Source organism: Microcaecilia unicolor, chromosome 6 (assembly GCF_901765095.1).
Source record: "Microcaecilia unicolor chromosome 6, aMicUni1.1, whole genome shotgun sequence".
Taxonomy (NCBI): domain Eukaryota; kingdom Metazoa; phylum Chordata; class Amphibia; order Gymnophiona; family Siphonopidae; genus Microcaecilia; species Microcaecilia unicolor.
In genome coordinates, this window is record NC_044036.1 from 291,965,549 (window position 1) to 291,987,321 (window position 21,773).

At 43.4% G+C, this 21,773-nt stretch overlaps 1 protein-coding gene across 1 annotated transcript; it reads left to right on the plus strand.

Annotated features, from left to right (window-relative positions):
- Nucleotides 1-1,533: 1,533 nt before the first annotated feature.
- PTGES (prostaglandin E synthase) lies at nt 1,534-21,227 on the plus strand. The gene is made up of 3 exons (XM_030207854.1): nt 1,534-1,740; nt 5,080-5,162; nt 20,170-21,227. Exons 1-3 carry the CDS (start codon nt 1,633-1,635, stop codon nt 20,417-20,419), a joined length of 441 nt encoding a protein of 146 aa, XP_030063714.1. The 5' UTR covers nt 1,534-1,632; the 3' UTR covers nt 20,420-21,227.
- Nucleotides 21,228-21,773: the final 546 nt, after the last annotated feature.

The window sequence follows — 21,773 nt, forward strand, 5'->3', positions numbered from 1 at the left end:
TTAAAAACTTAACAAGCGGCTCTCGCAAGCTTGTGAGAGCCTGCTCCAGCATACCACTGCACTTAACCCTCCATTACCTCAGATACAAACTTAGATTATGAACTGGGAAAATACCCATGTACCTGAATCTAAATCATCTTGAGTTACAACTGAATAAAGATGTGGGCTAAATCCCTTCCCCTCCCCTCTCAGCAAAAGTCTGGCTTGGGGCCAGTCTGTTTGGTCCTGAAGGATGGTGAGCAGATCTTAGGTCAGATGGAAGAAGCAGTGGCTTGGGCTGCCCTGCAGTGAGCAAATCCTTCCTTCATCATGCCAGATGCATGCAGCAACACTAACACATGTGCCACTCTTGTGCACTGCATCCGTGTACTCTCTGGGACCACTCCCATTAACTTATGAGCTGTTGAAGGCCAGTGTGACATGGGAGTGGCATCAGTGTCTGGCTTTACCTGACTCACTGCTTTTTTTCCTGGGGCACCAAGAAGGGTAACTCAAAGCATGGCTGGTGGAAGCAGCTGGTTCTTCTGCTACTGCCCCCAAAATTCTGGTTCTCTAGTGGGTTACCTAATTCTAGTAGAGCTTCTTCCAGACCTTGGGTATCTCTCCACCCTGACACTGAAGCACCCTTTCAACATTTAGCAAACAACAGAACTAAGAGGCCACCTCCCCACACTCCCTCTTCTTTCCTGAGGTCAGGGACCAGAGTTCACACTGTCAGATTCACAGAAACATAGAACATGACAGCAGATAAAGACCATACAGCCAGTCTTCCTATCCATGCCATCTACTAATCTCTACTATCCTTTCTTCTCCTTCAGAGAGTTTTGGTGCTTGTCCCATTCTGTCTTGAATTCAGATTCAAATAACTTTATTGGCATGAAAATTTACATGTATTGCTAAAGTAATCCAGTTGTGTCTGGATCTAAATAACATTCTTATGTCTTCACATGAGTCCTGAGGTTTGCAACAACTGGACTGTGAGCATTTCTCCAGACCTGAATGGGAACACAGGTGAATTTTTACTTTTTACATGCTATATTTAAATTCACATTACTGCATTGACTAACTCCTTCATGTGGTCACAAGGACTCTCAGGATCTGTGTGATCATATTCTGAAGATTTCCTGGGCACCGGTGAAGGAACCATCTCATTCTGCCCCACCAGCATGTAGTTAGTTAGGGCAGCATGACTTCTAGCAGGAATCTGGTGAAACAAACCAGTGTACCAGTAAACCATCTGCCAATCCCTGCTCTAGCACTTGACATGATGACTCCCTCAATCCCTTTCCCCAAATTGAGTCTCAATTTTCTAGATGTCAGGGCTCCAACACCATCTCCAGGGAAGGCATTTCCAACGGAGGGCAGTAGCACTTCTCCTTAGTAAGAGTGGGGGTGGGAATCTCACACATCATATACCCAAATAGTGAAACATGTTGAACAGTCTCTGAGCCTCAGAGGTTGGATCTTCAGTTTCTTCTCTGCATTCCAGAAAATTATATCTGGCCAACCACACACTCCTCCCAACTCCCTGCTTCCCCTCCTTCTCTCTCTCTCTTTCTCTCTCTTCTTCAGTTCAGCCAACACTCAGGCACTGACAGTCTGCAGCCTGCTGGAAAGAGATCTCTTCTCAGAATGCTGGAGAATGAAGTGTTTTCATCCTTTACGTTATATGGTACCATTCTGATCCTGAAAATGTACCTGATCGCCATTGTGACGGGGCAGCTGCGTCTCCGCAAGAAGGTAAGCACTCCCAGTTTCACCAGCTTTTCTCACTTTTGGAAAGAGACTTGGACTTGAAGTGACAGCAAATATTTCACAAGGATGAGCCAGAGAAGCACTGCAAATGTTTAGAAAAAGCAAGAGATCAGTGTTTACTGAGGAAGAAACTTGAGTTTTGGTTGGGGAAGAAGTACAAATGCAATTTTCAGTTTGTATGTGGAAATTAAACAGTTTACACATGTGTTAGGCTGGGTCACTTCCTTTTACTGGAAAATGACAGAGATCAAAGAGGGGGACAGAGAACTGGAAACATACACAGAGACATCACTGAGTACTGCAAAGATCGGAGGATCTTTCGAAAAGAAACTCTCTGAGGTATAATTAGGACTTTTGATTTTAAGCTTTAACTAATAAATGTCAATAAAACACCCCTGATGCAAAAAATAAAATTAAAAGCCCATAAAATAAGTGTTTATTCCCTAGTCCCCTCTCACCTCTTTCCTGGCTTTGCTTTGCTGTGCTACCAACTCTTCAATGACACAAATGTACATAGTGATTCCATAAGAAAAGGTACCAAGCAACAGTATCTAAGACAGCAAGGTACTGGTGTGGATTAGGAATTGGTTATTGGACAGAAAACAGGGTAGGTAAAATGGTAATTTCTCTCAGTGGAGGAGTGTGAACAGTGGAGTGTCGCAGGGATCTGTACTGGGACCAGTGCTATTTAACATATTTATAAATGATATGGAAATCGAAACGACGAGTGAGGTTATCAAATTTGCAGATGATACAAAACTATTAAAGTTGTTAAAACATGAACGGACTGTGAAATATTGCAGGAATACCTTAGGAAACTGGAAGACTGGGCGTCCAAATGGTAGATGAAATTTAATGTGGACAAATGTAAGGTGATGCACATTGGAAAGAAGAATCTGAATCATAGTTACCTGATGCTAGGGTCCACCTGATGCTAGGGGTCAGCACTCAAGAAAAAGATCTGGGTGTCATTGTAGATAATACACTGAAATCTTGTGCTCAGTGTGTGGAGGTGGCCAAAAAAGCAAACAGGATGCTAGGAATTATAAGGAAAGGGATGGTGAATAAGACCGAAAATACTATAATGCCTTTGTGTCGCTCCATAGTGCATCCACACCTTGAGTATTGTGTTCAGTTCTGGTCGCTGTATCTCAAAAAAGATATGGCAGAATTAGAAAAGGTTCAAAGAAGAGCGACCAATATGATAAAGGAGATGGAATTCCTCTTGTATCAGGAAAGGCTAAAAAGGTTAGGGCTCTTCAGTTTTGAAAAGAGACGGATGAGGGGAGATATGATTGAGGTCTACAAAATCCTGAGTGGTGTAGTAGAAGTAAATTAATGTTTTACTTATTCCAAAAGTTCAAAGACTAGGGGACACTTGAGGACGTTACATGGATATACTTTTAAAACAAATAGGAGGAAATATTTTTTCACTCAATGAATAGTTAAGTTCTGAAACTTTTTGCCAGAGGATGTGGTAACAGCAGTTAGTGTATCTGGATTTAAATAAGGTTTGGACAAATTCCTGGGGGAAAAGTCCATAGTCTGCTGTGGAGACAGACTTGGGAAGCAACTGCTTGCCCTGGGATTTGTAGTATGGAGTGTTGCCATGATTTGGGTTTCTGCCAGGTACTTGTGACCTGACTTGGCCACTGTTTGGAAAACAGGATACTGGGCTTAATGGGCCATTGGTCTGACCCAGTATGGCTACTCTTATGTTCTTATAAATACCTGAATAGAATAGAATAATGAACATTTCAGTGTAGTAATTGCTGAGTACAGGCTTCCAACAATTAGCACAGAGCCTTTGAATTTGTGCTGTTAAGGAGAGCTAAGTGCAAAACTATTAGTAAAAGACCCCCATATATATGCTAGAGAGATGCAGGGCTGGATTTAAAGTGCTGGTGCCCATAGGCAGGACTGGTGTGCACAGGGGAGGGGAGGGAGATTGTCCTGGCTATTTCTTAACATTGTAAACCGCTTTGAACCCTGTGGTGTTAGCGGTATAGAAGTATGGTATAATGTAATGTAATGTTTCTTCCCCAGATATCACACAACACGGTCTGAAAGCAAGCAAAATCATGCTCCTATTTAGCCAGATATTTGGTACCTTTAAAACCTGGTACCCTAGGTGTTGTCTATGTTGAAATCCAAGCCTGGGCTGATGGCAGCATATTGAAGGATGCTTGAATTTGCCAGGCTGGGGAACAGCATCTCTTGGTCCTGTGCACTCACTATAATTCTGATGTTCAGCTTCCAAATTTCTGCTCTGTCTGTGTTCCAGTCCAGATATGAGTACATGAAAAAAATTAAGAACAATATCCACTTACATCAGAGGAAATCTGGAGGGGGAGGGGCTCAGACAGTGATGGTTTTTAGCAGGGCAAAAACAGAAGCCTAGGTTTTAAAAAAATGAAATGGTTGTAAGGTGATGTGTGAACCTTTAACCTAAGTGTTATGGCATTGATTTTAAATTTCAGAATCTACTATTCCTGCCTGGTACTAGATATGAAAAAGAGGTCTGGTCAAGTATGACTGTGACACCTCAATGACAACAGGCAGTTCTGGATCCTCAGCCTCCTCCCTTTTCTTCTCATGGGTATAGGCAGTTCATCAAGGGTACTAGTATTTCCTAGAACTGGCCACCCACTATGGGTACAGGCACCCCCCCTTCCCTCACATGTACAGGCAGCACTGGATCCTGAAGTGCCCCTCGAACTCAAGGGTTCAGGCAGCTCTGGACCCTGACACCCTCCCCCCCCCCCCCCCCATGGGTACAGGTAGCCCTGGACTCTGTCCTTCCTCCTCTCACAGGTACAAGCAGCCGTTAAGGCACTTCACTTCACAGGTACAGGCATCTCTGGACCCTGAGCCCCCCCCCCCCCCTCATGGGTACAGGCAGCCCTGGACTCTGTCCTTCCTCCTCTCACAGGTACAAGCAGCCCTGGATCCTTAAGGCACTTCACTTCACAGGCACAGGCATCTCTGGACCCTGAGCCCCCCCCCCCCCTGATGGGTACAGGCAGCTCTGGACTCTGACAGCCCCCCCCCCCATGGGTACAGGCAGCCCTGGTCTCTGTCCTTCCTCCTCTCACAGGTACAAGCAATCCTGGATCCTTAAGGCATTTCACTTCACAGGTACAGGCATCTCTGGACCCTGAGCACCTCCCCCCCCCCCCCCACACACACACACTCATGTGTACAACCAGCCACAGGGTCCCCTTTTCCCCAATTCTCAGACCTATGGATACAGACAGCTGTAGGGAGAGTAATGAGTCACTTGCACCTGTGAATTCTGAGTAAATTATCTCCTAACATTTTTAGGCCTTTCTAAACCCTGAAGATGCCATAAGACACGGAGGATTACAGTTCTACCGAGAGACCCCAGAAGTGGAAAGATATCGAAGGTGCGTACCCTGTATCTCATTTTCCGAAGAATGAGAGTGATCTGACTCATTCAGGCTGTCTTTTCTGAATTCTGAGTTCTCTGGTTATGTTACTTTAAAAACAAAGAAATAGGCAACTGCTGAGGGTTGGGATTAAAGAAAATCAGCCTGACTCAGAAAGTAACCCATAGTCAGGGGAGCTTGGGGTTGGAAAAGCTGTACTACAAAGACATTGTAGGACTTGATTATTCTGAGGGTTGTCAGGGACTGAGTGAAGGTGACATGGGCATGGCAGTCAGAAGGTAGTGCAAATATTCTCTTAGGGTAGGGCTTCCCAAACCATTCCTGGGGATACCTTAGGACCTGGCATATGCCAGTTTATCTCAAATGGCTGTGGGGGTTAATAGTACTGGTTTGGAAATCCCTTCTTTGGGTGGCAGGTGTTCAGCTTGATAAGGGAGACAGTTCTGTTTTTTAAGATATTCTTTTGTTTATACAATTATCCTGAAAAATAAATTAGACTGAACTTAATTCAATACACATGGGCAGATGTAAAATTTTGAAAAGGGGTGCAGGGCTGCCAAGTTAGGAGGTAGACAGTTTGGCCAGTCCTGGTTTTAAACTTACATCCCAAAGCAGTGTGGTATTTGAAGTTCCTGATTCTACCCACTGAAATCAGTGCTGCAGGTCTCACTTTGCAAGATGAGGTTGTCAGAAATCTAGGACTGGCCTAAAATCTAGAACTTGGTAACTTGGAAGCTCTTTGGGTGTGCAAATGGTGTGGTACCATGCCTGCCATGTTCACCTCCTCTGACCCTCTCTTCTGGTCCTTCCAGGGCCTTCCCACTTACTCTGTCCTATTTCTGTCTCTCACTCAACTTTCCATTCCATCCATCTCCCCTCTTATTGGTTGTGTGTTATGTTTTGGTTTCTGTAAAGTGTCCTTTGACAGCAGTCATCTACAGCGGAGAAATATCCTGAAAACCTTACCTGTTGGTGGCCCTCGTGGGCTGGGAGTGAAGACCAAAGCTGTATTTTTATAGGATTGTTCTGGGAGGCTTGATGTTGGAATGATCATGATTGTGGAGTTTAACTGTCAAAATCTTGGAATGTGGAGGAGGGGATATGACACTAGAGGCCTGAAAGTTCATTGGAGAGGGGGGCACAAGACTAAAAGTTCAAATAGGATGCCTACTACACTTGCAACTAGCCGTGCTTTGAAACCTGTGTCCATTCATCCACTTCTGCATTTAATATATTATAGTATGGTATGCTCATGGGAATGCTCTGGATTTGGCTAACTGTGGTATGGTATTCCCATGGGAATATTCTGAATTGAGCTCACTGTGGTGTGATATTCCCATGAGAATGTTATGAATTTGGATAACTGTGGTGCAATACTATGGGAATACTCTGGGTTTAGCTTATTGTAGCACTGTGAGTTGGCATGGCGTCACCAATACTTTGTTGATGGGGAACAGCTTGTGTGGAAGTTGACTCAGAAAAGAAACATTTCTAATAATATGGGTAATCTGTTGCCTTATAAGGAGCTTGGATCTGTGAGAGCCTCCAACAGAGAGGGGGACACCGGAGTGAGAGAGGGGTCCCGAGGGGTCCTCAGAGTGTGAAGCCATCTGGCTTCAGTGGCTGTTTTCTGACCAGTGAGACATTAAAAGTAAGGAGAAGTACATAGGCTGTGAAAGTTCAGAATCTATTCTGGGTTTAGAAAGATTTACACTTTGTTGTTTAATAGAAATTCTTTGAAATGTAATCAAAGGGATTTGGTCTGAGCCCTTCACACCACCAGTAAAAATAGAAACTGCTTGCTGTCTGACATGAATCTTTTGTCCCAGGCCTGGGGGGAGGACACGCGCCAGGAATATTTCTGGCATATTTCCCTTTGCTAATTTATTTGGTAACCAGGATAAAAGGATTGTATTAGCAATGTCAGGAAATGGATTTCATATGCTGTCCACTCAACACATATAACAACTGGGATAGAGCATGTCATATATTACATATACTGGGGACACAGGCGCAGTGGGAATGGGGTGTGTAGTATATTACACATAAGAGGGTAAAAAGAGTCAGACCAAAGATGAAATATAACTTTATTAAAAACAAATCACAACATAAAACCTGACAGGGCCATGTTTTGGCACACACCTGCTTCTGGGGTATATAAATCTATAATCTATAAAATAAACATATCCCTCTCTCTCTCTATCTATCTATCTATCTATCTATCTATATAATCAGCATCACAAAATAAAATATAAATAATTTCATAACATACATTATCACTCAACATTACTAAAGAGAGGAACAAAAATGTAGAAGAAAAATGTATTTTTTAAACATGCTCAATAAAGCTAAAGAAATCAATTTTAACATGAATAATCTTATCTTTACTTATAATAAATAGCAAAATTGTGAAGGAGGTTTTAATTTCACAGTGTTTCTCCACTGTAGATGACTGCTGTCAAAGGACACTTTACAGAAACAAAAACATAACACACAACCAATAACTACTCTCATAGCACTTAAAATTATGTGGTTATTTTAGAAGCTCTATTCATGTTTTGGCCATCTGAAAACTGACATTTAGAGATCCATATAGCATGGATGTCGAAATCCCAATTTTATGAAGCCAGGATATAGACCTCTAATTGTAGAAGGGGAAGGGACATCCATGTCCAAAAAGATGGATGTTCGTATTTAGACCTGGTACTGGGTACATTTTGGTTACAGAAATCTGTGGACTTCGAATACCAACCACCTTATAATTGAAAGAGAAAAACGCCTAGATTTCGACCCAAATCGGGAGATAGACGTTTATCTCACAAAAACGAATAAATCGGTATAATGGAAAGCCGATTTTGGACGTTTTCAACTGCACTCCATCGCGGAAGCGTACAAAGTTGACGGGGGCGTGTCGGAGGCGTGGCAAAGGTGGAACTGGGGCGTGGTTATCGGCCGAGGAGAGATGGGCGCCTTTCGCCGATAATGGGAAAAAAGTATGCGTTTGTAGCTAGAATTTAGGGCACTTTTCCTGGACCCTGTTTTTTCACGAATAAGGCCCCAAAAAGTGCCCTAAATGACCAGATTACCCCCAGAGGGAATTGGGGATGACCTCCCCTGACTCCCCCAGTGGTCACTAACCCCCTCCCACCACAAAAAATGATGTTTCACAACTTTTTATTTTCACCCTCAAATGTCATACCCACCTCCCTGGCAGCAGTATGCAGGTCCCTGGAGCAGTTGTTAGGGGGTGCAGTGGCCTTCAGGCAGGTGGACCCAGGCCCATCCCCCCCCTACCTGTTACAATTGTGCTGCTTAATGCTTAGTCGTCCAACCCCCCCAAACCCACTGTACCCACATGTAGGTGCCCCCCTTCACCCCTTAGGGCTATAGTAATGGTGTAGACTTGTGGGCAGTGGGTTTTGAGGGGGATTTGGGGGGCTCAACACACAAGGGAAGGGTGCTATGCACCTGGGAGCTCTTTTACCTTTTTTTTTTGTTTTTGTAAAAGTGCCCCCTAGGGTGCCCGGTTGGTGTCCTGGCATGTGAGGGGGACCAGTGCACTACGAATCCTGGCCCCTCCCACGAACAAATGCCTTGGATTTATTCGTTTTTGAGCTGGGCGCTTTCATTTTCCATTATCACTGAAAAACAAAAACGCCCAGCTCACAAATTGTCGAATAAAACATGGACGTCTATTTTTTTCGAAAATACGGTTCGGTCCGCCCCTTCACGGACCCGTTCTCGGAGATAAACGCCCATTGAGATAGACGTTTTCGTTCAATTATGTCCCTCCAAGTCTTTTATATCTGGGCCTTACAATGCTTCACTGGATGGAGTGAAGGAAATCACAGTAGGTATTTTTCTGTCCCTGGAGGGCTCATAATTAAAAACAAAAATGAAAATTATAAACAGCTACAGTAGGATTTGGACTTACAATCCTCCCAGGGCCCTAGTCAACTGCTCTAACCATTAGGCCATTTCTCCAGATGGATAACTATGGGCCATTTTATAATATGGATGTTCATCTGCTGCCACAAAGACATTCATGTCCCTTCTTTTGCCCCTTTCATAGTTTAGACCTTTCAGTTTATAAAATGGATGTCTATTTCTTATATATTTTAGAACAGGCTGTTTATGGGCTACATAATCAGGTTAAAACAAAAAAAACAGCACCACGGGCCTTTAAAAATGGAACACAGTTCTTTAATGAATGAGCCTTGACAAAAAGACCCGACACGGGCCGTGTTTCGGTGACTAGCACCTGCGTCAGGGGTCTACATAGAATACAAAACATAGAAATAATATATTAAAAAAATTTTTTTTTAAATATAATGAGTAAAACCAAAGACTATTCATTAAAGAACTGTGTTCCATTTTTAAAGGCCCGTGGTGCTGTTTTTTTTGTTTGGACTTTAGTTTGTACTTTGTTCCCTCTCTTTTGTTATATCCACTACATAATCAGGTTCCCATACCCCATCCTCAGTCAATTCTTTTTCATCCTCGCATCTTCTTCCGTATTCCTCATCATATTGCTGCCTCAATTTTCTTTCCCATGCCCGTACCCAACCTGCATTTCAGTGATCTTGTAAATTCAAGAAAAAACTATTCTTAACACTTTGTTAAGCAAGTGAGTAAAAAACTTAAGCAAACAAGTAAGTACCAGGAGGTAAGTTTCTAGGTGATTAATAAAGCCCATCAGCACCTGAGGCTCAGCTGCAGCAGTCTCAAGGCAACTACGGGTGCTGTTCAGGCACAAACAAGAAAGACAAGTCTGGCAGCCTGGAAGATCCGGACCGGACTAAGCTGAAGCCTGGAATGGGTAGGGACAGCAAGACAGTTTATGGCAGCCACCAGTTCTGGTCACCAGAGGGCGAGGGGAGCACAAACCAAGAAGCAGGCAGAAAGCATACTGAAGCATAGAGAGGCTCAACACACACAGGTGCAGTATAGTGGAGTAATTAGAACCATGCTGGAAGCAGCCAGCACACAGAGACAGAGCAAACTTAGAAAGAACAGACAGAAGCCAGCTTAGAAGCTGACCGCCAGAAGTAAGGTAAGCCTGAGAGGGGTCACGACCACAGACGTGACAGTGTTTTTTTTTCTTTTATCTGCTTTTTAATATGATGCTAATGTTCTGAACCTTTATTTTAAATTGTCTTAGTTCTACCTAGATAAATAATGTGGACTCTCTTTACACAGATAGCCCACATAATAAAGCTTTGGAAATTGTGAGAAACACTCTTACACATAGAATAGCGAGTGACTGAATTTAATATTCAGCTAGCAGAGGTTTATTCTTAAAGAGAACTACTTTTGTTTTCAAGGATGTTTCGAGGGACAGGTACAGAGGGGGATGTAGCATGTAGTATTATTACACATTAGGGTGGTGCTTCTTAACCTTCTCCTGGAGGCACACTTGAGGGTCTTTTTACTAAGCCGCATAAGCGTCTACGCGTGCCCAACACACGCCAAAATGGAGTTACCGCACGACTACTGCGTGGCTCTTGCAGTAATTTCATTTTTGGTGCGCGTCCACTACGCGCGTCTGAAAAATATTTTGTATTTTCTGGCAGACGTAGCAGACGTGCGCCAAGTGGCATCTGACGTGTGTAGGTCATTACTGCCCAAATTCTTTACCGCTAGGTCTATGGCTGGCAGTAAGGTCTCAGACCCAAAATGGGCACGCGGCAATTTTGATTTTGCCACACGTCCATTTTTGGCAAAAAAAGCTTTTTTTACAGGTGCATTGAAAAATGATTCTGCTCGCCCCCAAAACCTGTGCCTCTGCTACTGCAGGTCATTTTTCAGTGTGCCTTTGTAAAAGGACCCCTTAGCCAGTTGGGTTTTCAAGATTACTACAAAGAATATGCATATTTATTGGGGTGACATGAAAACTTGTCTGGCAGGGTGTGTCTCCAGAAGAGGGTTTTGAAGCACTGCACTAAGGACACAGGTACAGTCAGGAATGGGGTGTGTAATATACTACATATTCTTCTGAGAAGTTCCGAGAGAAGAGGACATTTCTCTGGCAGTTATTTTCTGTTCCTTGGCTGCTGGAGTGACCTCAATTAAGTGTAAATTAAGGTGTGGGGAAGTAGAATACTTGCATAGGTTGCTGAGTCAGCTTCAAAGAGCCTGTTTAAAAAAGGCCCCTTAGATTCAAAACTATATAAAGAGGAAAGGTCCCACTGAACTTTCTTTCTGAGAAGTTCCGAGAGAAGAGGACATTTCTCTGGTAAGTGAACACTATTTTGCTTTGTGCTTTGGGAACTTAAAGATTGGGGTTTAAAGGAGGAATTGTAGGTTAGTGATAGGCAAAATAAAAATATAAAAAGCAAATTTTATCAACTAATCTCCATAGTCTTTTCCACTTAGTTTTAAAAACTTTGTACCACAGAATTAACAGATGGAATCTAGCAGGCACTGCAGGATCTAGTTTAGCCGACAGTTGCGAACCTGAACATGTATACCCTGGAGGAAAGGAGAAACAGGGGTGATATGATACAGACGTTCAAATATTTGAAAGGTATTAAATCTGCAAACGAACCTTTTCTGGAGAGGGGAAGGCGGTAGAACGAGAGGACATGAAATGAGATTGAAGGGGGGCAGACTCAAGAAAAATGTCAGGAAGTATTTTTTCACGGAGAGAGTAGTGGATGCTTGGAATGCCCTCCCGCGGGAGGTGGTGGAGAGGAAAACGGTAACGGAATTCAAACATGCGTGGGATAAACCTAAAGGAATCCTCCTCAGAAGGAAGGAATCCCCAGAAGCTTAGCCGGCGGTGGGAGGTGGGGATAGTGCTGGGCAGACTTATACGGTCTGTGCCAGAGCCGGTGGTGGGAGGCGGGCAGTTGGTTGGGAGGTGGGGATAGTGCTGGGCAGACTTATACGGTCTGTGCCCTGAAAAAGACAGGTACAAATCAAGGTAAGGTATACACAAAAAATGACACGTGTTTATCTTGTTGGGCAGACTGGGTGGACCGTGCAGGTCTTTTTCTGCCATCATCTACTATGTTACTATGTTAGTTGCTCAAAAGCGCATGGTTTGGGATAAGGTATCTTTCAAAGATATCACCAAAACAGGGAAGATAGGGTATCCTGATAGTGAGGTTGCAAAAGACACTGTAGTAGATCAGGTGTCCTTAAATAAAAATCAGACAAAAGATTGCAAATTAATACTGTCAAGTACTAAGCATGATGTAAATAGGAACAACAAACATAGTTTGAAATGTCTATATGCGAATGCCAGGAGCCAAAGAAATTAGATGGGAAAGTTAGAATATATTGCACTAAATGAAAAATTAGATATAATAGGCATCTCTGAGTCCTGGTGGAAGGAGGATAACCAGTGGGACACTGTCATACCAGGGTACAATTATATCGTAGTGATAGGGTGGATCAAATTGGTGGAGGGGTAGCATTGTATATTAATGAGAGCCTTGAATCAAATAGATTGAAAATGCTGCAGGAAACAAAACACTTCTTGCAGGAAACAAAACACTTCTTGGAATCACTGTGGATTGAAATTCCATGTGTAAAGGGGAAAAGGATAGTGATAGGAGTGTACTACTGTCCGCCTGGCCAGGATGAACAGATGGATGCAGAAATGTTAAAGGAAATTAGGAACGCAAACAAACTGGGCAGCACAATAATAATGGGTGATTTCAATTTCCCTGATATTGACTGGGTAAATGTAACATCGGGGCACACTAGGGAGGTAAACCTCCTTGATGAAATCAAGGACAGCTTTATGGAACAGCTGGTACAGGAGCCGACAAGAGAAGGAAAAATTTTAGACCTAGTCCTTAGTGGAGCGCATGATCTGATGCGGGAGGTAATGGTGCTGGGGCCGCTTGATAACAGTGATCATAATATGGATTTGATATTAGCCTTGAAGTAAGCATACATAGGAAATCAAATACGTTAGTGTTTAACTTTAAAAAAGGAGACTATGATAAAATGAGAAGAACGGTGAAAAAAAAACTTAGAGGAGCAACTGCGAGGATCAAAAATTTACATCAGGCGTGGATGCAGTTCAAAAGCACCATCCTGGAAGCCCAGGCCAAATATATTCCACGTATTAAAAGAGGAGGACGGAAGACCAAACGACAGCCGGCGTGGTTAAAAAGTGAGGTGAAGGAAACTATTAGAGATAAAAGAAAATCCTTCAGAAAATGGAAGAAGGAACCGACTGAAAATAATAAGAAACAGCATAAGGAATGTCAAGTCAAATGCACAGTGCTGATAAGGAAGGCTAAGAGGGACTTTGAAAAAAAGATTGCATTGGAGGCAAAAACACATAGTAAAAAATTTTTTAGGTATATTAAAAGCAGGAAGTCGGCAAAAGAATCGGTTGGACCGCTAGATGACCAAGGAGTAAAAGGGGCAATCAGGGAAGACAAAGCCGTAGCAGAGAAATTAAATGAATTCTTTGCTTCGGTCTTCACCGAGGAAGATTTGGGTGGGATACCGGTGTCGGAAATGGTATTTCAAGCGGACGAGTCGGAGAAACTTACTGACTTCACGGTAAACCTGGAGGACGTAATGGGGCAGTTCAGCAAACTGAAGAGTAGCAAATCTCCTGGACTGGATGGTATTCATCCTAGAGTACTGATAGAACTGAAAAATGAGCTTGCGGAGCTACTGCTAGTGATATGCAACTTATCCTTAAAATCGAGCATGGTACTGGAAGATTGGAGGGTGGCCAATGTAACGCCGATTTTTAAAAAAGGCTCCAGGGGAGATCCGGGAAATTATAGACCAGTGAGTCTGACATCAGTGCCGGGGAAAATGGTAGAAACTATTATTAAGAACAAAATTACAGAGCATATTCAAAAGCATGGATTAATGAGACAAAGTCAACATAGATTTAGTGAAGGGAAATCTTGCTCACCAATCTACTACATTTCTTTGAAGGGGTGAACAAACATGTGGATAAAGGGGAGCCAGTTGATATTGTGTATCTGGATTTTCAGAAGGCGTTTGACAAAGTACCTCATGAAAGACTCCAGAGGAAATTGGAGAGTCATGGGATAGGAGGTAGTGTTCTAGTGTGGATTAAAAACTGGTTAAAAGATAGAAAACAGAGAAGTAGGGTTAAATGTTCAGTATTCTCAATGCAGAAGGGTAGTTAGTGGAGTTCCCCAGGGGTCTGTGCTGAGACCGCTGCTTTTTAACATGTTTATAAATGACCTAGAAGGGCGACGTGACCGGAGGTATTTTAAGTTAGCTCCGAGAGTTTGTGTTGTTTCTCTTCACATATTCCGCAAAGAAACAAATATGCCTCACATGAAAAGGAAGGGGACGGTGAGGTCAGTTCCCCCTCCGACCTCGGCCTCCTCCCCACAACAACAACCAACCTTGGAGCACTTTTTCTCCGGAGTCTCTCAGAGTAGCAGGGTAGAGGAGCTCGATGCGGCGATTCCCAGGGAAGGGGACCCGCTGCTGGGCGAAGAAACATCGCTTTCCCCCCTGGACCGACAGTTCCTCCGTGTCCAGCGCTAACTGCGGCGATAGAGGAGAAACATCCCCCTTCCGGAAGTGGAGCAGGGATGCGATTCAGTGGGGAACTACCGACGCAGACAAAAATGCTGGGAGAAGAGGCCCGAATGAAGGCCACAGAAAATCAACCGGAGTTAAATCTAGAACGAATTTGGCAGATGCTAACTAAGATGGACCAAACCCTTCAAAGATCTTCCAGTGAAGTAAGTCTTTTAAATCAAAAGTTTGAGGATTTAAAAACTACTGTGGAATCTGTTAAATCGGATTTAATAACGTGCGTGACACCGCTTCAAAAAGAAATGGAAAAGTTCAAAGAGTTTCAATCAACAGTGATAAAAGAAAGAATTGTTATACAGAGAAAAATTGAACAAATTGAAAATTTCAATAGGAGGTTGAATTTAAGACTTTTGAACTTTCCAAAATTATTAGGATATACCCCAATGGATTTATTTCGTAGATATTTAATGGAGAATTTAAAAATGTCGAGAGAGACTATACCACCAATAAGTAAAATCTTTTATATTCCTAAGAGAAATATTGAAGGAATAAGAGGTGGAGCTCAATATCCTACGGTAGAGGATAAAAGTGAAGGTTTAAAAGATATTTCCGCAATATTGGAGCAGTCCCTAGAGGATGTGACAGAAAGGGCCACTCTTCTTGTGGTCTTTGTGTTTGAACAAGATTTGAACTCCATATTACGATTATATTTTCGAAATGCAAAAACTCCTTTTGGTGGAGCAAAGATATTGATGTTCCCAGACGTAACTAAACAAACGCAACAACGGAGGAAAGAATTTTTTAACTTAAAATCAAAGACTTTAGAGTTGGGAGGATCCTTTTTGTTAGTATACCCCTGTAAATGTATAGTGAAAATAGGGATGGTCAAACATGTTTTCTTTGTACCGGAGCAGCTCAAGCTTTTTCTGGATGCTAAACAACAGAACTGACGTTAGATAGAATAAATAGAGACATGCACTTGTCAAGTTTGGACATAAGTTTTTTTTTCTCTTCTGAAATCTTCCCTAAATTGAGTACGCCCCGCACCTGTTGTGGTCTAAGGAAGCTAACCTTAAATGTATTAAACCTATGTATATGTATATAACAACAATGTTTTGTATATGGAGCTGTGTTTCTGTAGCAAGATTATTCTTGTGGATGTAGTTTATTTTGTTTAAATGATAAATCAATAAACAAATATAAAATAAATGACCTAGAAATGGGAAGAACTAGTGAGGTAATTAAATTTGCTGATGACACTAAGGTATTCAAAGTTGTTAAATTGCAGGAGGATTGTGAAAAATTACAAGAGGACCTTACGAGACTGGGAGACTGGGCGTCTGAATGGCAGATGACGTTTAATGTGAGCAAGTGCAAAGTGATGCATGTGGGAAAGAGGAACCCGAATTATAGCTACATCATGCAAGGTTCCACGGACCAAGAAAGGGATCTAGGTGTCGTCGTTGATGATACGTTGAAACCTTCTGCTCAGTGTGCTGCTGGGGCTAAGAAAGCAAATAGAATGTTAGGTATTATTAGGAAAGGAAGGGAAAACAAAAATGAGGATGTTATAATGCCGCACCTCGAATATTGTGTTCAATTCTGGTCGCCGTATCTCAAAAAAGATGTGGAGGGGCATAATCGAACGATGCGCCCAAGTTTTCCTGATGGCATCCTCGCAGGACGTCCCGGCGAAGGGGCAGGGAAACCCGTATTATCGAAACAAGATGGGCGGCCATCTTTCGTTTCAATAATACATTCAGGGACGCCCAAATCTCAACATTTAGGTCGACCTTAGAGATGGTCGTCCCCGATTTTCGGCCATAATGGAACCCAAGGACGCCCATCTCAGAAACGACCAAATCCAAGCCCTTTGGTCGTGGGAGGAGCCAGTGCACTGGTCCCCCCTCACATGTCAGGACACCAACCGGGCACCCTAGGGGGCACTTAGGTGGACTTCAGAAAAAGCTCCCAAGTGCATAGCTCCTTTACCTTGTGTGCTGAGCCCCCCAAAACCCACTCCCCACAACTGTACACCACTACCATAGCTCTTAGGGATGAAGTGGAGCACCTAGATGTGGGTACAGTGGGTTTGTGGTGGGTTTTAGAGGGCTCACATTTACCACCACAAGTGTAACAGGTAGGGGGGATGGGCCTGGGGCCGCCTGCCTGAAGTGCACTGCAGTACCCACTAAAACTGCTCCAGGGACCTGCATACTGCTGTCATGGAGCTGGGTATGATATTTGAGGCTGGCATTGAGGCTGGAAAAAATATTTAAAAATTTTTCTTTAGGGTGGGAGGTCATCCCCGATTCCCTCCGGTGGTCATCTGGACATTTAGGGCTCATTTTTGTGGCTTGGTCGTAAAAAAAAAAGGACCAAGTAAAGTCGGCCAATTGTTCGTCAGGGACGCCCTTCTTTTTTCCGTTATCGGCCGAGGACGCCCATGTGTTAAGCACACCCCAGTCCCGCCTTCACTATGCTTCCGACATGCCCCCGGGAACTTTGGTTGTCCCTGCGACGGAAAGCAGTTGAGGGTGCCCAAAATCGGCTTTCAATTATGCCGATTTGGGCGACCTTGGGAGAAGGACACCCATCTCCCAATTTGTGTCGAAAGATGGGCGCCCTTCTCTTTCGAAAATGAGCCCAATAGTGGAATTAGAAAAGGTGCAGAGAAGGGTGATGAAAATGATAAAAGGGGATGGGTCAACTTCCCTATGAAGAAAGGCTAAAGCGGCTAGGGCTCTTCAACTTGGAGAAAAGGCGGCTGAGGGGAGATATGATAGAGGTCTATAAAATAGCGAGTGGAGTTGAACAGGTAGATGTGAAGCGTCTGTTTACGTTTTTCGAAAATACTAGGACTAGGGGGCACGTGATGAAGCTACAATGAAGTAAATTTAAAACGAATCTGAGAAAAGTTTTCTTCACTGAACGTGTAATTAAACTCTGGAATTCGTTGCCAGAGAAGTTGGTAAAGGCGGTTAGCTTAGCGGAGTTTTAAAAAGGTTTGGATGGCTTCCTAAAGGAAAAGTCCATAGACCATTATTAAATGGACTTGGGGAAAATCCACTATTTCTGGATAAGTAGTATAAAATGTTTTGTACTTTTTTGGGATATTGCCAGGTATTTGTGACCTGGATTGGCCACTGTTAGAAACAGGATGCTGGGCTTGATGGACCTTTGGTCTTTCCCAGTATGGCAATACTTATGTACTTATGTGGGGCAAGGGCTGTTATTCAGGCAGGCATGTCTATGAATGAGGGACGAGGCTATGACCAAGGTGAGAGGATCTAGGATTTTCAGGCCTAGCTGAGTTTATTTCAGTTTATTAAAATTTGATATACCACCTACACAGCCATGTCAAGGTGGTTCACGTGGAGGGGCATAATCAAACGTCGCCAGCCAAATAGATCGCCGGCAATCTATGTTGGCGGCGGTGCTACAGCTGGCCGGAACCGTATTATTGAAAAAGATGGCCGGCCATTTTTTTTTTTCGATAATACGGTTTAGCCCAACCAAATGCCGTGGAGTTCGCCGGGTTTGTTTTTCAGCGATAATGGAAAGTTATGTCGGCCATCTCAAACCTCGGCCAAATTCAAGGCATTTGGCCGTGGGAGGAGCCAGCATTTTTAGTGCACTGGCCCCCCTGACATGCCAGGACACCAACCAGCCACCCTAGGGGTCACTGCAGTGGACTTCAGAAAAGCTCCCACGTGCATAGCTCCCTTACTTTGGGAGCTGAGCCCCCCCCCCCCCCAAACCCACTACCCACAAATGTACTGCACCTACTAAATTTGCTCCAGGGACCTGCATACAGCCTCTAGGACTTATTGCTGCTGTATAACTTTGGCACACCAGTTCACACCTGAAGACTAATCTCTCTGAAAAAGTCCTTTCTTGAAATAAGCACGTTTACTCATAGTTAACTGCAGATCAGAGGTTGTGCCCCACTGGCAAAGAGTCCCCTGGTACTAAGATTAGCAGTAGGTCAGAGCTGGCACAATGGTGTACAATGCCCTCTTTCAGCACCATTCAAGGTAAGAACTACGTTCTCTAACGTGGGTAACACAGGAAAGGGAACTAAAACTGGCTTACAAAAATGGCCACTACTGCATGGACTACAACAGGAAACAAAACAGGGCACACTCTGACCCAGTTAGCAGGGGGGGAAAGCAGCATGGGAGTAGAGCCCAGTACCCTACACCCACCACAATGCATTGCTAATGTGACTCTGCAGGGCACCTAACAGAAAAGGTGTCACACTCACCCGAGAGCCACATCGCAACCAGGGAAAGGCTGTCGGAGGATACAACACATTCTGCTGTCATGGAGGTGGGTACGGCATTTGAGGCTGGCATACAGGCTGGCAAAAAAGGTTTTTAGTTTTATTTTTTTTAGTTTGGAAGGGGATTGGTGACCACTGGGGGAGTATGGGGAGGTCATCCCCCATTCCCTCCAGTGGTCATCTGGTCAGTTGGGGCATGTTTTTGAGGCTTGGTCGTGAAAATAAAAGGACCAAGTAAACCCGGTGAAATACTGCTTAACGCCGCTTTTTTTTTTCCATTATCGGCAAAAGCCGGCCATCTGGTAGCCACGCCCATGCCTGCCCATGTCCCGCCTTTGCTAATCTACCGGCACGCCCCCTTGAACTTTCGCCAGTGAAGCGACAGGAAAGCGGCGATGCTGTCAAAAATGCCGCTTTCAATTATACCGATTTCGCCGCTTTTAAGAAATCACCGGCCATCTCCCGATTTGTGTCGGAAGATGGCCGGCGATCACTTTCGATTATAAGCTGGATAGCAAGCAAAAGCATACAAAGTATCAAAAGAAAAGAATAGAAAAGAGAAAACTAATTAAATTCCAATGTTTAAATAGAAAGAAAAATAACACAGAAAATCAAACTTAGTTTCAAGGCATTGTCTCTGTCAACAGCCAGGAAGCCAATTCTCCTCTAAATCATGAGGTTTTAAATCTGAAATAGAGATTTGCTTTTCAGAATGAAGAAGACACAAAGAAAGCATTATTGCCTGGTAATTTCTAGTCTGCCTGAGAAGCGGGTGGGTGGGGGAGGGGATCATAAAGAAATTGTTTTAGAAAGATCTTAAATTTTGTGCAGGACCATATAGTACATTTGGACATATTCTCTTCTCTACTAGCTTGCCCTCTATCCCCATCCATTCCTATTCTTCCCCATTATCACTTGTAGATTTGCTGTATTAGTTTCATTTTGCCACATTTGCACTTGCCTCTGTGGTGCATTGTAAGCCACATTGAGCCTGACATTGTTGGGAAACTGTGGGGTACAAATGAGATAATAAATAAATAAAATCTGCAATAAATACCAGTATTGCAAGGTGAATTGGCCAGTGTGTAATTATCTAAGTCTTAAACTGAGCTCATAGCATAACTTGCAACCAATGTTTCTTCAAGCAATATGCTCTGACGGAGGGGAGGAAGCTTTATGAGTTTCAGAGTGTGAGTCTTACATCTCTCATTTCTATTGTAGAGCTCATCGAAATGACATGGAGAATATTTACCCTTTCCTGTTTCTGGGGGCAGTCTACTCCCTGCTGGACCCGCACCCCACCATTGCCCGGATCCACTTCCGTGTCTTCTGTGTAGGGCGCCTTGTACACACTGTGGCCTACCTGCTACCTCTGAGAGCACCTGTGCGTTCCCTTGCATACAGTATTGCACAGCTGGCTTGCTTCTCCATGGCCCTACAGATTCTCTTTGCTGTCATCTCTCACTGGTGATCAAAAAGCAAGAACTGTACTCTGACAGGGGCCTTTCCTTGTGGGACAGCCAGCCAGGGGATGTCCTATCTGCAGAGCTATTCCCTCTATGGCATGATGGTGAGAAAAGAGGAACTTGGCATAGCCATTATATTCAGTTCTCAAAAAAGCTTTTGGAAGAGAATATTCTGGAAAAAAATTGCCCCAGGTGTGAGTTCTGTGAGGACTTCTGCTTCTTTCCCTTAAATATCATCTAATTTTAGTGCACGAACACTCCCATTGTTAGTAAAGTGAGCCAGATCAGCCATCAGATAGTCCTGCTGGATACCATTCTTTCTGTCCAGAAGGTAAGCATGGATAAAAGATTAGCCATTGGACAATCACTCTGAGAATCGTGGGGTTAAAGGCAGGCAAATCTTGATGCTAAGAGGAAAAGTCACTGAGACATGAGAGCAGCAGTGCACAGACCCAACTCCTCTGCAGCCTGTGGATACTTACAAGAAGCAACAAGACTGAGAAGTGATATCCTTGGCACTCAGCCTCTGTAAATAGGACTGATACAGGCTCAGCGCTGAGAACCAGTTTGCCTGCCACATTCAGCATTCTGCTCAGCCTCATCACAGACCGTTTGCTTAGTTCTCAGCTCTGGGTCATTTTATATTCATCTAACACCTTCTGCATTTCACTTTCCTAAGGAAAATTAAGGCATCAGCACCAGCTGCAGTCTGCAGACTAGGAGCCAACTGGTGTCTTTTTACTTGTTCTTTTGTACTAATCTGTTGTTTGTTATATTTTATCACTTTTTTAAAAATAAAAGATGTACAGCTTTTATTAGACTAAAAAAATCTTTTTTGAGTCCTGTCTTCAGGTATATGATGCCAATTCAAAATGACACACACACAGCGTAAAGTGTCAGCACCTGGGACACTGGGGAAGAAAGAGAGAGACAACCAGGGATGAAGAGTAGGAAGAAGGACAGAATTGGGATACTCCTTCTCCCCAGTCACATTCCCTTAAGATAGTAACCTCCCTCCCTCCCTCTCCCTCAGAACCTTCCCACATCCTACACCTACAGCAAAATATGCATACCATGCACTCATATACATATACACAAATAAATGTAAATGAATACATCATATACACACACACACACACACATTTCACGTAACCATATATAACACACATATCTTAGGTTTCCTAAAAGGCTGTAATCTTGCTTCTTTGAGCAATGTTTTTAATTGATTTTAAGATTGGGAAAGAGAGTGAGTTTAGGTTTGCTGATATGGCTATGATGAGAGGAAGTTAATCAAATAAAGTTAATATATCTTCCAGTTTTTTTTTTCTTTCACTGTGTTTTCCTGCCAGCTCCTATCAG